The sequence below is a fragment of the Cydia fagiglandana genome, chromosome 8 (genome assembly GCF_963556715.1).
Source record: "Cydia fagiglandana chromosome 8, ilCydFagi1.1, whole genome shotgun sequence".
NCBI classification, from domain to species: domain Eukaryota; kingdom Metazoa; phylum Arthropoda; class Insecta; order Lepidoptera; family Tortricidae; genus Cydia; species Cydia fagiglandana.
This window is the reverse complement of record NC_085939.1, coordinates 2,758,254-2,774,904: the sequence shown is the minus strand read 5'-3', so window position 1 is coordinate 2,774,904 and position 16,651 is coordinate 2,758,254. Positions and strand designations below refer to the sequence as shown.

The following is a 16,651-nucleotide window of genomic DNA, read 5'->3' as shown; positions in this document are numbered from 1 at the left end:
AGTTGCAGAACCCCAATTGTTTTATTATTTTATATATCTCAGCCGGCAACATTATTGCGTTTGCCAATGATTTGACACTTGCTTATCCAATGAGCGACCGTTTGATTATGACCGGTGTTGCCACTTGTCAGACAACGGTCTAAATCAAATAGTCGCTCATCGCCAAAAAACCTTTGATCAAATTCAAAAACCTGTAAAATTGTAATTCGTACGTCCAAGCCTTTGTAAGGAACCCTGGACTAGGAAGATGGGAATCACATCATCAAACTAATGGAAATGACTCAAGTTTATGTCCTTGTTTTGAGCTCCGAATGTTTATTGCATTTGATTAAAAAAGAAAACAAAGTATTATTATTAATTCATATAATGCCCCTTAATATCTATTACTCCTAAACTATTTAGGAGTAATAGACACTCAAAGTTGAATTAACAAAATTTTTTCAGACAAGACAAGACACCAAGCCGAAAACTACCGAAAACCGTCTTGGATCTTACCCACCTTACTATTAAGCCCCCTCCAGACTATGCGCGTGAATCGCGGGCGAAGCCGCGAACGCGAGTGTGGAGTCGATTTCGTTGTCTGCGAAAATCGACGCCACACTCGCGTTCGCGGCTTCGCGCCGCGATTCGCGCACGAGTGTGGAGGAGGCTTTAGGATGTATAACCAAAATAAATTGATTCTTGTATATAAAGAAAACTTAATGTAATTCATGATTTCAAATGATTTTTAATACATGTATTAATGACTTCTTCAACAAGTTTTGATCTCTGCCTGGCAATCTTCAAGGCATCCTCTTGTATATCCTTTGACAGGTTGCGTCCGCCTAATTTTTGAACTCCACATAATGTTCCATTGTTGTAACAGACTATCAAATTAGATCCAATTCCACCACACATGTCTTCTTCGTAACTTGATGGATCAGTAAGGATTACATTACTGAAAAAAAAAATGTTTTCATTCTAAGTTTAATGTAGAAAATTTGCAATGGGTGTTGCAAATTTTCTACATTAAAATTTGCATATTATAAATAAATCCATTTCCTTTTAGCAATGTAAATTATGGACTATAATGTAACTATAAATATGATGGTAACAGAGTGTGGCAAGGGACCCATTGTATTTATAGTTATTCCACTGGATTTCAAAGTTTAAGTAAGATAAAGATATTAATCAATAGAACATATGCTATAGTCAAGTTTTATACCTTTGATTACTCTGATAAACGGCAAAGCTAGTGGCCACCGGCATTCCATGGACTGTTAACGGCTTTGTAACTGTCGTGTCTACTGTGAAATCTTCAGTTTCATAGTCATAAATTACATGTGGTAAAGACACTGAAAAAGAAATATAAATTTTGTTAAAAGTAAAAGCACACATAAGTACAAAAGTAGTCTCTTTTGTTCCTAAAAGTTAAGGATAATGAAGTCATTGGATTTTTAATAGCTTATATCTCCCGAGTTCAGTAATAACAGCATTTATTATTTAACCTTTGTTATTTAATTAGAAAAAAGAAAAACAAAATTAGAATCTATATTGATGTACAATCCAGTATAGAGTTTACATAAAATCTTTTTGCACTTGTTAATCGGTAAAACCGGAAATTGAAATTTTGGTTTCTCCCTATCTATTGCTCTTGTATATTGAAGTGATAGAGAGGCAGATAAAGAAATTTCGTTTTTCACAGTAATTAATATTGAAATAAATAAAAATATATGTGTATATTGCTTACATGTCTTGAGACTGGCTATCAAAGTCATAATGCAAGCGTCCACCAGGCTTCCATCATTGTCCAAGCACACCATGTCACAGTACAATACCCAAGCTAATTTATCTGGCACAATGCAAAGGTCTTTCAGGTCAACACATTTGGAGTTTATGAGAATATCTGACACCAAGTTGCTTGTGATCTGTGCATGATCAGATGGTGGTCCAGGTCTGTATTTAGATGAGCACAATGGTGGTAGTTCAACATTTGTAATTACGTATCCAACATCAGGTTCCTCTGCTTTAGGGATTGCTAGCTCCTGCAAACACATTTGTAAATAGGTAGATAGTTAACCTCTAGCCGCCCATACATCAAACCTTGCCAAGCAAAATGAAATTTTATTTTGTCAACACAAAGTTCAAATTAGAAACGAACAGGAGACCTTTTTATAGGTCTCTGGGCGGCTAGAGGTTATATACATTATAATATTTTTTTAAAGGAAGTGGAGAATTAAAGTTAGTACCAATTTAATGCCACAAACAACTGTTGTGTTTCCACATTTGACAACAGCAGATGCATCCGCAGTCTTCAAGGAATCTACATTGAGTTTTAAGTTGCGCTGTTCCTGAAACTTCCTTCCATCAGGTCTTATGTCTCTTGATATGTAGTCATTGAAATGCTTCACAGGATGAATTAACCTAAAACATGGGCACGGTACAGTATACGAACAGGGATTTACATATAAGAGCGTTACGGATATTATTTTTACTTACTTATATATTTCTGCCATTTGTGATTGTTTTGTATAATAAATTAATAAAATGTGAGAACTCAACACCTCGCTTATTTTGTATACCGGTGACACTGACAATGACAGAAGCGAACTGACAGATACGTCGTGGCTGTCCAGACCAGACAATCAAGTTGACAATTTGATCAGAAATTAAATTGGCGTCAATCTCATCTAGGATGCTCACGTACGGGAGGTCGACGGTATCTTCTTAGTAGTTTGTGACGGCGTCCATTTAATTTTAGAGTCGTACAACCATAGAAGTAGCATCCTAGTACTAGATTCATGCGTACAACAGACATGTACGACAATTTAATCAGGTTGTGCAAAAAATTGTCCTATCTGGACAGACGTGTGGCTTAAAATAAATAAATTAACAACAAATAAACGGGTCCGTCTATTGATTAATTATAAAAACTGTAGATTTGTGTTATTTAAATACGCGCGTAATATATAAACGGCATTTTATTTTCATAATTATGAGATTTGGCTAAAATACTAGCATTTAAATCGCCTAATCAAAAAAAGAATTAATCAGTTCAGTGACAAATTTTGACACTGACGTTTCTTTTCGTGTCGGTATCCGAAGACGTGAACTAGGTTAGCATTTCTGTTTTTAAATCAAAAATAATCAAATGAAAGTAGTGATAAAATAATTAATGTCCGACTGGTACTTGATCGTTCCTTAGTACTGCATTCAGGGAACACAATATTTTTATGTGTTTATCTGGTTTTCAGTTCACAACACAATGGCAAAACCTAAGGGAGAGAGGAAAGGCAAATCCGCTATTAACGAAGTAGTGACTCGTGAATACACAGTCAACTTACACAAACGCCTTCATGGAGTTGGTTTCAAGAGGCGCGCTCCTCGAGCCATTAAGGAAATTAGGAAGTTCGCCGAAAAACAAATGGGAACTCCCGATGTTCGTGTGGACACCCGTTTAAACAAATACCTGTGGTCTAAGGGAGTCAAGTAAGTGCAAACCATGGTATTTATTGGTACCCTAATTGGGAGATTGAATTTTTTATTTAATACTATTTATAATTGCTGTTTATTTGGATATGAAAACATAACCTTACTTTTTGTTTCCATTCTGTATCAGCCAAGAGCCAACATGACCAGTATTTTTTGGTAGTGAATATTCTATAATAGTTTAATAGTTATTAGAAATCAAAAAGGTATAGATTTCATAGCTCGACCATGAACCCCCCTAAGCTTCAGATGTGTTTGAATTTGGAACCTTGTCTTATTCAATAAAAGATTAAATTTTTGAATAAAGCCATTATAACGGCCTTTGGGACTCAGGAGGATTATGATTTTTTTTTTCTAAAGTAGGAGGTTCCAGGTTTGAGTCCTGGTATGGTCATTTATTTGTGTGTTATAAAAAATATTTGTTCCCGAGTTTTCTATTTACATATATAATCTATAATAAAATAAATAAAATAAAAATAGCCTTTAACACTGAAGTTTTGTAACATCTATCTACTTAAAAATATATCTTATCGCTATACAATTATATACATATTACTATTTACTATTTTCTAGTTCTATAGGTATTTTTATTATTATTATTATTACAGCTTTATTTATTTCAGCGAATATAATGTTTGTTTATATGTTGTTGTATTATTTGTTAATTCTTTTCACTGATCCCTATTGGGTAAAAGCCTCCTCGAGTCCCTTCCATTGTTCTCTATCTGTAGCTAATTTCATCCAATTTATTCCTGTTTTTCCAACTATTTGAACTATGTCGTCTGACCAGCGTTTCTGTGGCCTTCCTTGATGTCTTTTTCCAGGTGGTCCTGTCCATTCAGTCACAGTCCTAGTCCATCTTTTGTCTGTATATCTTGACACATGACCAGCCCATTGCCATTTTAGACGCAGTGTTTGTTTTAGGGCATCCACAAGTTTAGTTCTTTTCCTGATCTCTTCATTTCTGACTTTATGTATTCGTCTTAACTTCAACATACTCCTTTCCATGGCATGCTGACATGTGGAAATTTTATTTTTTATTGTATTTGTGTATGTCCATGTTTGACAACCATATGTCAGACAAGGTAGTATGCAAGTGTCCATTATTATCTTTTTTAACTTTGGATGGTAGTCGCCTTTAAGTACTTCTTTTTGTGACCAGTATTTTCTCCATGTGTTGTTTATTCTTCTGTCGACTTCTTCTTCATTTTGTTTTTTATTGAAGGACACTTGTTTGCCTAGATAAATATAGTCATTTACGTACTCCACTTCGCTTCCATTCACTTTTATTATCCGAGTTTTAGAGTTGGTCATTACTTTAGTCTTTTCTATGTTCATGTACAGTCCGACGCGCATGCTCTCATTTGCCAGAGATTGCATCATTTCTTCTAGTTTCTTTGATGACTCGGCAAAGATGACAATGTCGTCTGCAAATCTGAGATGACTGAGATATTTGCCCCGTATCCACAGTCCTTGGTTACTCCAGTTGATTTTTTTGAAGACTTCTTCCAGTACTGCTATGAAAAGTTTGGGTGATAAGGGGTCTCCTTGTCTTACTCCCTTTCTTATTGGTATTTCCTCTCCAGTTTTTTCCAACCTTACTCTGCTGACGCTTTGATTGTAGATGTTTCTGATTATGTTTATGTAGGTTTTGTGTACTCCGCAGGATGTAAGTGCTTTCCAGATTGACTTGTGCGTTATGCTATCAAAAGCCTTTTTATAGTCAACAAAGGCTACATACAGAGGAAGGTTGAACTCACTGTATTTTTCAAAAATTTGTTGTAGCGTATGTATATGGTCTATAGTGGAGTAACTACTGCGGAAGCCGGCTTGTTCAACTGGTTGATTTTTGTCTATTTGCTGTGTTATGCGATTTAGCAGTATTGATGTGAAGAGTTTGTATATGCTAGACAGTAAGCTGATTGGCCTATAATTGCCAATGTCTAGTGGGTCTCCTTTCTTATAGAGAAGAACTATATCTGATATACACCATTGTTTGGGAACTTGTTCTGCTCTAAATATCGCATTGAACATTTGTGTCAGGTAAGGAAGCAATAGTGGTGCACCTATTTTTAACACTTCGTTACTGATGTTATCGGGCCCAGGACTTTTTTCCATTTTTAGTTTTTTAATATGTGCACTTATTTCTTGTTCACTTATTGATTGTAAGTCACTGCTTTGTATATTTTCCCAGGAATCATCTTCTTCGTTGTGTCTAATATCCGGATAGTCACTATAAAGTTCCTTGTAAAATTTCGTAGCTACATTTATGATGTCATCTCTTGTCTTGGTTTCGGTCTGTCCTTTTTTGAGTTTCTGTATCCATTCTTTATTTGTAGTTAGTTCTTTTTGAGCCCTTTTGCTGCTTCTATATTTTATTAGGTTATTTTCAATAATTTTTTTCCTATGCTCGTTGTAGTCTCTCTTTATAGCTTTGTTACATAGTTTGAATAGTGCTTTTAGTTCTTCTTTCATTTCTTTTGTTTTGTTTGGAGTTCGAATTAGTTGTGTGCGGCTGTTTATAAGGTTAATTGTTGATTTCTTTAGTATTTGATGTTCATTTCTCGCACTGTTGTTGGTTTTTAGACTATTTGTTATAACATTTTCCAACTTGTCGTAGTAACTCTGTATGTCATAACAATCTTGTATCATTTCCTTTTGCAATTTATCTTTTAAGTTTGTTATGTACTTGGCTTTTTCTTCATTTGTTTTTAATGACATTGGTGAGGATTTATAGGATCTTCTGGACTTTTTTGGTGTTTGTAGTATGACAGTTGATCTCACCAGTCTATGGTCAGATGGATAAGATATTTGATTCAAGACTTCTATATTTGTTATACATTTAGGATTATTGCACAAGATAAAGTCAATTTCGTTTCTAGTTTTGCCATTTGGCGCTTCCCATGTTCTATAGGTATATTAAATTATAAATATTATAATTGTCATCTATAGTTCGTTTTTTTAGCATTAAAAATAAACAATGTTGATGTGTCTTTTAATTGAAATACACATTTAAAAAATAAGTTGCGGCAAATATGTAACAATTATGAATCTAATACGATCATTTATATTTTTCTGGTTTTTAAAAGTAATAGTTACTGATTTTTAAAGTGTTTTTCAATTCAAACGCACTCTGACGCCTTGACAATAGAGGCGTGTTCAGATATTTGTGAGCGGCTTAGCCGCTCCGATATATCTCATGGTGACTGTACATAGCCTGTGAGCCTAACATTCATAATTATTACTGATGATGAGTGGCAGTAATCATAAAGTAGAGGTATAATGCAGTGCTGTCTTAGCTGCTAGACCACTGGGCCTGGGGCCACAACAATGGCCCATGCTTATGAGACCCAAAAGATTGATATACCTATTTGCTTTGCCTCTCACAATTTGGAATCTCCAATTTTATGCCATGCCATGGCTTTAAATGTAATACTATGGCCCTGGTTCCAATATTAAAGGTGTTGTGTTCTTGACTGTGCTCTTACACTTCATATCCAAAATTCAAAAAAGTTGAAAAGAGTAGTTTCAATAAATGTGCATTGATTTAGGCATATCTATTGTAAATACATATATTTATTATTTAATAACTTTCATCTGGTTTTATAAAATATAGTTCACTGGCGGCATAGAGAAATATAGTAAGACAAGAGTGCTCACTCCAAACATCAGTTTTGGTACTAAAAATATTAGTATTTTCATAGTCGACATCTAGCATCGAGTAGTGGAATTATCAGTACCGCTACTCGATACTAGATGTCTCTCAAGTGAGTGAGTTGAGCATTAGACTTTTCGGTCACCGTTACATCTGTTGTCAAGTAGCAGTACTGATAATTCCGCTACTCAATGCTAGATGTCGACTATGAAAATACTAATATTTTTGGTACCAAAACTGATGTATGGAGTGAGCACTCTTGTCTTACTCTATGCTGACGGTTACAGTTATGGCGGTAATGAGACTCTTTAAGTCATGTAATTAAGGTGTAATTATAGTGACAGAAATATGGCACAAAATATCTGTGATCTTCTTTGGCCAACCCTCTTCCCAGTTCAACAAAATATCTGTGATAAAGATACAAATAAATGCCCAGATTCAATCCTGTCACCTGCTTCGTAGGCAGGGTCACTACCGACTGTGGTATGGCTGTTAACAGTAAAGTAACCATTCATCTTGTCCTTTTTCAGGAACGTCCCCTTCCGCGTGCGCGTCAGGCTGTCCCGCAGACGCAACGACGATGAGGACTCGGCGCACAAGCTGTTCACGCTGGTGACCTACGTGCCCGTCGCCTCCATCAAGGGTCTGCAGACAGAGAACGTGGACGCTAGCCAAGAATAAAGAATAGGTGTAACATATTCCAGCAGTTTTATTTACACTTACCTAATGTTGTAGTCGTCGTATGGTACCCCATTGGTACAGAGGGCCTTTGTGAGACGTCGCCATCCGCTCCTGTCCAGAGGGCCTACGCGAACCACGATCGACGTGCTGCCTCCCTGTCACACGTACAAATTTACGACAGAGAGGCAACACGTCGAACGTGGTTCGCGGTAGACCGTCAGTGCCTCGCACCAGGCGTGGGTCACTCCGCGATTTCGTCGCTTTGCTACAGGTAGCTAAAAGTACATCCGTTCCACACCAATTTTGGTGGCTAGCCATAAGCCCCGCGTGGCGCTGTCGTCACCTAGCGACCATGCTTGTCCTGATCGTAACAGACACGTTTTGTTAGAGAGTGAGTCTTCTGTACCTAGTACTATTATTTATTCTATGCTCGCGCTCCGTCTCCCTCCCTCCAACTCGTCCAGCTGCCCGCAGCTCGGCGTTGACGGGCGCTGCCAAGGGTGTGCCAGAGTCCCATAAATGCATGTGGTGTCATAATTAATAACCAAAATTCAACTCTTCAAGTTTAACACTTGGGACTACAGAGATTAAAAATGCGAAAATAACTATGGTGCAAATAAGATTGCACTTTCGGTAAATGCGATTTGACTTGAATCATCAAAGCTGTATTAATTGGAATATTATTTGGATTTTTTTGGGAAAACCTACATTTATGCGTCCTGAAAAAGGGTAAAACCAGCTAGTAAACAAACGGGGTCACACCACACAAAATTTCGATTTTTTTAGATTCATCTCCCCCTTGCAACACCTATTCATAGGAAAAAAGGTATTTTCTATAGGGGATGTGTTACCCTACAGTGTATTCATGATATACCTACCCATTTTAACTCCCAATGTAAACCTATTATAATATTTTAATTTAATTAACTGTAGTATAGTATAGTGAGACTCCACAGTCAAACAAATTGTAGTTTTGTGGAGCATTGTCTTTAACATAAAAGTTGGGACCCGGACATCGACCTCTTTCATATAAAATATGAACCTAAAAGGTTTACCACATAAAAGTCCTATCTGCCAATTGTTTTATATGAAACGGGTCCGAAATAACCGACGACCATACCGCGATCATAGTAAAGGGCGAAGGTCCGAGCGTTTTGACTGTCTTTTATTTCCTCACCGTCAAAATATTGGCAAAACTTAGCGTTAGGGAATCTTAATATGGCTCTTATATGGCTCTTGTATAATAAATAAGTAAATAAATAAATTTAATAATAATAACTGATAATACGTACTGTCGCCCTTGGCATGACCCCTTCCTCCTGTTGCTGTGACGTAATATATGGATGAACCCGATGACAGTGAGTCAATAATGGTACCATTATGTAATGTCAAATATCGAAAAAAATAAGATAATACGCCTAATAATAAATGAAACTCCCCCTCTGTTAGGGCCGACACATATACCCACGATACGACGTCGTATCGTGGGACGACGCGGCGTCGTCTCACGTTGCGACGTCGTGTAACGTTGCGTTTGCGTATCGTGGGTATGTGTGTTCGCCCTATACAAGTCGGCGCAAAGTTACTGGCATAGACTCACTATCGATAATTCTATTTCCGAATTTTCCGATGTTCGCGGTACGCCCGTGAAATAATTCAAAGCCGAAGCTGGGCTATAACCGCGATAATCGAAGTTCGCAAATTGCGAGCATCTTTCTCTGTCACTCTTATTAGGTACGCCTTCATTGGAGTAAAAGGGAAAGATCCCCGCAATTTGCGGATTTCGGTTTTCGCGGTAGGCCCTCTGGGCTATAACCACGAAAATCGAAGTTCGCAAATTGCGGGCATTTTTCTCTGTCACTCTAATTACGCCTTCATTGGAGTAAAAGAGAAAGATCCCCGCAATTTGCGAAATTCGGTTTTCGCGGTAGCCCTTCTGTAAGTACCGTATCGTGACCAAATCGTGACGTCGAGTGGGCTACAAAAGTAACTATCTCGCTCGACGTAACAAATGCGGCGGTTGAAAGTGCTAGCCTAGTGTCAAAGCTTCAATTACGCTTAATCACGTACGTTTTATTACGTCCGAGCGTTTTGTTACAGATAATAAAATAGTAAGGCAGACACGCCACGAGATTTACTTTGGCATTTTTTATTACTAGCCTCTGCCCGCGACTTCGTCCGCATAAACGTCGTTAACACATTCACTGCCAAGATCAGGTATATGTGTTTATTTTGTATTGGAAATAGGGCGCCCGGCACCGAAAGTGTTAACTCATTCCTTCTACCAGTTTTCCTCTATTTCACCACTCTAATAGAGGATGAATTGCAAGATAAAAACCAGTAGACCTCTACTAATTTTATTTTTAGGGTGATATTTAGGTACCATCATATACAATCATCTATATTCACCCATAATACAATCCATAATTTGTATTTGTAGGTAAGTATTTGTTTTTTACTGTGCAAAAGTCTAAATGAAATGAACATAAATTCGGATTTTTTTAGGAGCGGTTAATCTGAATAATCTGCGAATATTATATAATCGTTACATGCGTCCCTGTCCTTGCCTTTCGTACAAAGTAAATAAGTGAATCGTCTAAATCCAAGGGATCTAGTAATCAGCAGTTCCAATCCGAAGGAGATCTGATAACAATGAAGACGGCCGTTCTACTCCGCGGGAGGAAATGAAATCGCAATGTTAGGAGTCTATTACATTGAGTGAATCCAACTACTTACGAAAAATAAAAACTGATCAAATGCGAGTCGGACTTGCGCACGAAGGATTCCGTACCATTATGCAAAAAAACTTAAAAAAAAAATCTCGTATGGGATTTTTATGTTACAATATGACGTCATTCAATTAAATATATATTTTTTGTTTTCTCATTTTATTTATTCATTTATAGTGACATATTTTATGCTTCACTGAAATCAAAGATCAAGGGTACGCAACGCTTTTACATACGTGGTCGGCCGACCTTACTATACATATAATATATTTATTTATTAGCTCAGGATACAAGGATATTTATTTTTAAGCGCGCACACATACTATTTATTTATTCATACAGGCAGTTCTTTTAACACATCCATACACAATATCATTCCGTGTGTCCAAGGAGTCTCCACGATTGATACTCGATCGAATCATGGTCAGACCTCCAAGGATTCCGTGCCTGCCTTGTATCCTGGCGTACCTTTGCTATATACCTAATCACTCAAGGCCGCCTCTCGGGCCACCGAAGATGCGATAGGCATATTTATTTTATTCCTATTTATTTTTCTCCATAATTCCCTCTCAAAACACAACATTCAAAAACAGACCACATAACACAACACCATGAAAACTTCAATATATAAGAATTTCAACAACTCTTAGTTGATCAGGCTAATCGTTCTTCGAAATACTTATGCATATCAGCCTTCCCAAGCACTATTTAAAACGCGATCCAATCATGCAACAAATTCCATCTCAACAACTATCGTTCAAAAACCAAACTACCTACTAGTAGTTCGCCCCGAACTGTGAACTCGCGGTTCGCCAAAAAGATCAATTGAATGCAGTGCTACTTAGTCCGAGATGGGCATTTCGTAATTGATTCCTGATTCCACGATTACTGGAAATTACTTTGTAATCTGATTACCGATTCCCAGATTACTTTGCAATCTAACAATACCGAATTACTAAGTACAATTCCATTTGAGGAATCAGTAATCAATTTTCGAATACTACATTACTAGTAATTGGAATCAATGTAGATTCCTCATTACAGGAATATATTGACTCCTATATCTTGACTCCTTTCAGATTACATTTCGTACAATTAAAATCAAAAGTACAATTCGATAGTAGATATATATGTTATTGACTCACTAGGATGCATCTACCTATACCTTATTTGAAACAGGTGTGTAGATTTCGAAAATGATGATCATGACCAATAAAACGATATCCATGACGACTTTTATGACATACTGCATGGACGTGTGATATTTCATAAGATTTCAAGAATAAATTATAATTATTTTGCGTGAGTTATGTTAAACTTATGGCATTCAGTGGGTAGTGATTAAAAATGTGATTTGTGTTTACCCGAATATTTGTTAATTAATCTGTGGGTAGTCGCGAAAATGACCCTTCTCTCCTACCCGCCAATTCTAATGAGGGAAAAGTATAAAATGTAACTTACCATGGGATGGGGGGATCATTCTCGCTTGGCGCTTGAACCAGTAACATGTAGCACGAAGGTTACGGCTTGTTAACTAAATATTGTCAAAGAGTGTTGAAGTAAGAAGTTGGAGTAAAATAAAAGTAATTGATTGTACGAAGGACTTTGATTCATCACAAGTCAGAAGCGGTGATCAACGGCGCCCATAAAAGGACTAGAACGTGTGAGTACCTAGTATACATATACATATTTTATATACTCAGACGTTATGGTAGTAAGTTTTAAGTTGCAATGCTTGTAACCTCAAAACCTGATTAAGAATACATGTAGATTCGCGATCATGGTCAAGTTGAAGTAACGAATGCAGACTTATTACATAATTTAGAATTCTGCTGGTAATCAAAATCGGTACAGGTATTGAGCGAGTTAACCTTTTTTTTTATACAAGAGCCGTGGTTACAAGTTGTCTTAGAATTTGAATACTTACTTACGATTAGTGTGTACAGTGTAGTAGTATGTTTTTTTTGTGTAATATCGATGTTTAGCCGAGCATAGGCATATACGATACGTGATCGCGATTATAGTGAAATTGGATACGATTTGGATAAATATTTAATGAATCCATTAGCAATTAAGATACAAACATGTATAATTGTACGTGTACGGTTATAGGCAAGTAGGTAAGTTTATTGTCATTAAAGGAACAATTTCATTTACCAGAGTGGTTTTAAATTTAAATAGCCCATATTGTGAAGAAACATACAGTGTGAAGTGCTCTGTTGTCATGCAGATTTTGTTTAAATACTTGCTGTCGTTAAAATGAAAGTATTTACATCATGCATATTAAATATATACGTGAGTTTCGAATACTGATCTTAATCTATTCTAATAAATAGTATGAGCTAAATGATCTAATAAGTAAAGTCATACATGATAACGCCTTTGATTGGTTTCTGAAATGAATAAAGGGCTCCATTAGGTTAATGACACGTTGTCATTAACAGTGTAGTCACCATGTAGTTGGTGTACCATCATAGTCAGACGGGTCAGACCCTAATGTCTTTGTTATACAGATTTTTATTGGTAAATTTTTCATGTCATTTGATTTTTACAAATAAAATTATTATTAACTATAATAAGTGAAAATGTTATAGTAGGTAAATAAGTAATTAATAATGGGAGGTAACTGTTAGGACTTAGAACCCTATTCAATACGATGTGTTGGAATCAATGATCGTTTTGCATAGATAATATAGATTCGTCAATTGAGTAATAAGCGTGTTCTAGAAGTAATGATTTCAGTTTTTGTTGAATGTTGTGTCACTTTTTGATTCCTTTATGTCAGTCTGCACTGAATTACAAAGTGTTAGTCCATGATCTTGAAGAAAGGCTTCGTCAGCAAACATAACGCAGGTTGTGTCTGTGTTAAGTATCTTTGGCAGGTCAAGAAATAGTAGGCATCCACAAACGCTTCCCTGAAATATTGACATAATGGAATAAACAATATGACGCGATTTTGATGTCACGGTCTTTAGTTCCTCGCGGTCCTTATCTAAGTGTTCTACACGCATTGTTTACGGTCTCAGAGGTACGATTTGATTTGAACCAAATATACAGAGTGCCGCGTATTCCCATCCCGTACAATTTACAGAGTAAGATTTCGTGTGATACTTTTTTTATACGCTTTTGTCATGTCCACCAAAAATCCTAAACTATGTGTTCTGTTGTCTTTATGACCTAAGATGTTCTGTATGTATTAATAAAATGTAAATGATAAAATACTGTACTTTACGAAAAAGTTGTCTTAGACTCCATTTATGAAGATAAAATCGGGTAAGAGTGCGATAGGTCGATATTGGTTTGGATGGATTACGTCACCGTTTGTAAATATGGGTTTAATAATGGATATTTCATGGATATTAAGTAAGTCCGGGAATATTCCTTGATTAAATGACTGGTTAATCAGTTTTGTCAGTGGCTGTGCTAACTTTACAAGAACGGGCGGGATTTCATCGACTCCAAGACTATTTTTATTTTATTTTTTGAGTTGTTTTATAATTTTTATTGTTTCGGTCACCGGCTGAATGAATATCGAGTTGATGGCGGGGTATGCACACGGCGCGCGCGGTCCGTTATCGCTCCTGCTTTATTAAATATGAGAACTCTTGCGCTGATTGATAAATTGTTGAACTATGGGGAAGCTATATATCGTAACATATCATATAGGCGGTACCCTATAACCAGTTTTAATGGTTAGTTACCTATGTAGGTTGTTATGGTGTAGTTAGTTAACTTGTAAGTGCTATGTTGCTCGTGGACCCGATGTTTCATTACCTGAGTACGGGAAGAACGATCTAGTTGCCACGTTATTACCTACATATATTTAATATTATACTACGTACACAAGAGCTTGATCCTATGATTAGTGGTTTGAATATATATGTTTTTGATAGTATCATTGGGTACAGGACAAACAAACCACATGAGATCTGTTATTGAGTTCACTGCAAATGGATATTAAGACTACTACATTACGGGTACCATTTAGGTTTGTTTGGAGGTGGTATGTTATAGCTAGACCCAACGTCTAATGAGCCAGTTATGTGTGATCGCTTTGATTATTTACTTGAATTATTTTGAGCCATGTAGGCGAGCTGTTTAGGAGTGCATCTGTTTATGAGTGCAGCCATCTATTAGGTGTGCTACCAGAAAGTCCACAGCCATGTAGATGTGCTGTTTATGAGTGCGGTTATGTAGTGCGCAGCTAGAAAGTCGATAGTCATGTAGATGTGCTGTTCATGGGCGAGGCCATGTAGGTGTGCTGCTGGAGTCTACAGCCATGTAGATGTGTTGTTTATGAGTGCGGCCATGTAGTGTGCTGCTGGAGTCTACAGCCAAGTAGATGTGTTGTTTATGAGTGCGGCCATGTAGTGTGCTGCTGGAGTCTACAGCCAAGTAGATGTGCTGTTTATGAGTGCGGCCATGTAGTGTGCTGCTAGAGTCTACGGCCATGTAGATGTGTTGTTTATGAGTGCGGCTATGTAGTGTGCTGCTAGAGTCTACAGCCTTGTAGCTGTGTTGTTTATGAGTGTGGCCATGTAGTGTGCTGCCAGAGAGTCCATAGATGTGGTCGAAAGTCAGAGTTAGGTTCTGAAGAGTTAAAGAGTTAAAGAGTTAAAGTTGAATTAAATTAAAGAGTTGAATTGAGTTAAAGAATTGAATTGAGTTAGAGAGTTGAATTGAGTTAGAGAGTTGAATGGAGTTAGAGAGTTGAATCGAGTTAGAGAGTTGAATCGAGTTAGAGAGTTGAATCGAGTTAGAGAGTTGAATCGAGTTAGAGAGTTGAATCGAGTTAGAGAGTTGAATCGAGTTAGAGAGTTGAATCGAGTTAGAGAGTTGAATCGAGTTAGAGAGCTGAATCGAGTTAGAGAGCTGAATCGAGTTAGAGAGCTGAATCGAGTTAGAGAGCTGAATCGAGTTAGAGAGCTGAATCGAGTTAGAGAGCTGAATCGAGTTAGAGAGCTGAATCGAGTTAGAGAGCTGAATCGAGTTAGAGAGCTGAATCGAGTTAGAGAGCTGAATCGAGTTAGAGAGCTGAATCGAGTTAGAGAGCTGAATCGAGTTAGAGAGCTGAATCGAGTTAGAGAGCTGAATCGAGTTAGAGAGCTGAATCGAGTTAGAGAGCTGAATCGAGTTAAAGTTGGATAGAGTTAAAGAGTTGGATAGAGTTAAAGAGTTGGATAAAGTTAAAGAGTTGGATAGAGTTAAAGAGTTGGATAGACTTAAAGAGTTGGATAGAGTTAGAGTTGGATCGAGTTAGAGTTGGATCGAGTTAGAGTTGGATCGAGTTAGAGTTAGTTCGAGTTAAAGAGTTAGTTTTGAGTTAAAGAGTTAGTTTTGAGTTAAAGAGTTTGTTTTGAGTTAAAGAGTTCGTTTTGAGTTAAAGAGTTCGTTTTGAGTTAGAGAGTTCGTTTTGAGTTAGAGAGTTCGTTTTGAGTTAGAGAGTTCGTTTTGAGTTAGAGAGTTCGTTTTGAGTTAGAGAGTTCGTTTTGAGTTAGAGAGTTCGTTTTGAGCTAGAGAGTTCGTTTTGAGCTAAAGAGTTTGTTTTGAGTTAAGGAGTTTGTTTTGAGTTAAACTGTTTGTTTTGAGTTAAACAGTTTATTTTGAGTTAAACTGTTTGTATTGAGTTAAACTGTTTGTTTTAAGTTAAACTGTTTGTTTTGAGTTAAACTGTTGGTTTTGAGTTAAACTGTTTGTTTTGAGTTAAACTGTTTGTTTTGAGTTAAACTGTTTGTTTTGAGTTAAACTCTTTGTTTTGAGTTAAACTGTGTGTTTTGAGTTAAACGGTTTGTTTTGAGTTAAACAGTATAAAGAGTTTTATTTTGAGTTAAACAGTTTAAAGAGTTTTATTTTGAGTTAAACAGTTTAAAGAGTTTTATTTTGAGTTAAACAGTTTAAAGAGTTTTATTTTGAGTTAAATAGTTTAAAGAGTTTTATTTTGAGTTAAACAGTTTAAAGAGTTTTATTTTGAGTTAAACAGTTTAAAGAGTTTTTTTTTAGTTAAACAGTTTAAAGAGTTTTATTTTGAGTTAAACAGTTAAAAGAGTTTTATTTTGAGTTAAACAGTTTAAATAGTTTTATTTTGAGTTAAACAGTTAAAAGAGTTTTATTTTGAGTA

The 16,651-nt window shown here is 36.4% G+C and overlaps 2 protein-coding genes across 2 annotated transcripts; one reads left to right on the top strand and one right to left on the bottom strand.

Moving 5' to 3' along the window:
* Nucleotides 1–702: 702 nt before the first annotated feature.
* Nucleotides 703–2,565, bottom strand: LOC134666989 (exosome complex component RRP43-like). The gene is made up of 5 exons (XM_063524299.1): nt 2,479–2,565; nt 2,229–2,403; nt 1,730–2,024; nt 1,205–1,334; nt 703–937 (listed from the first exon to the last, which is right to left on the bottom strand). The coding sequence occupies exons 1-5, from the start codon at nt 2,493–2,495 to the stop codon at nt 709–711; spliced, it is 846 nt and encodes a 281-aa protein (XP_063380369.1). The 5' UTR covers nt 2,496–2,565; the 3' UTR covers nt 703–708.
* Nucleotides 2,566–2,962: 397 nt separating this feature from the next.
* Nucleotides 2,963–7,821, top strand: LOC134666420 (large ribosomal subunit protein eL31). Its single transcript, XM_063523559.1, has 3 exons — nt 2,963–3,095; nt 3,234–3,468; nt 7,654–7,821. Exons 2-3 carry the CDS (start codon nt 3,245–3,247, stop codon nt 7,802–7,804), a joined length of 375 nt encoding a protein of 124 aa, XP_063379629.1. The 5' UTR covers nt 2,963–3,095; nt 3,234–3,244; the 3' UTR covers nt 7,805–7,821.
* The last annotated feature ends 8,830 nt before the right edge of the window (nt 7,822–16,651 follow it).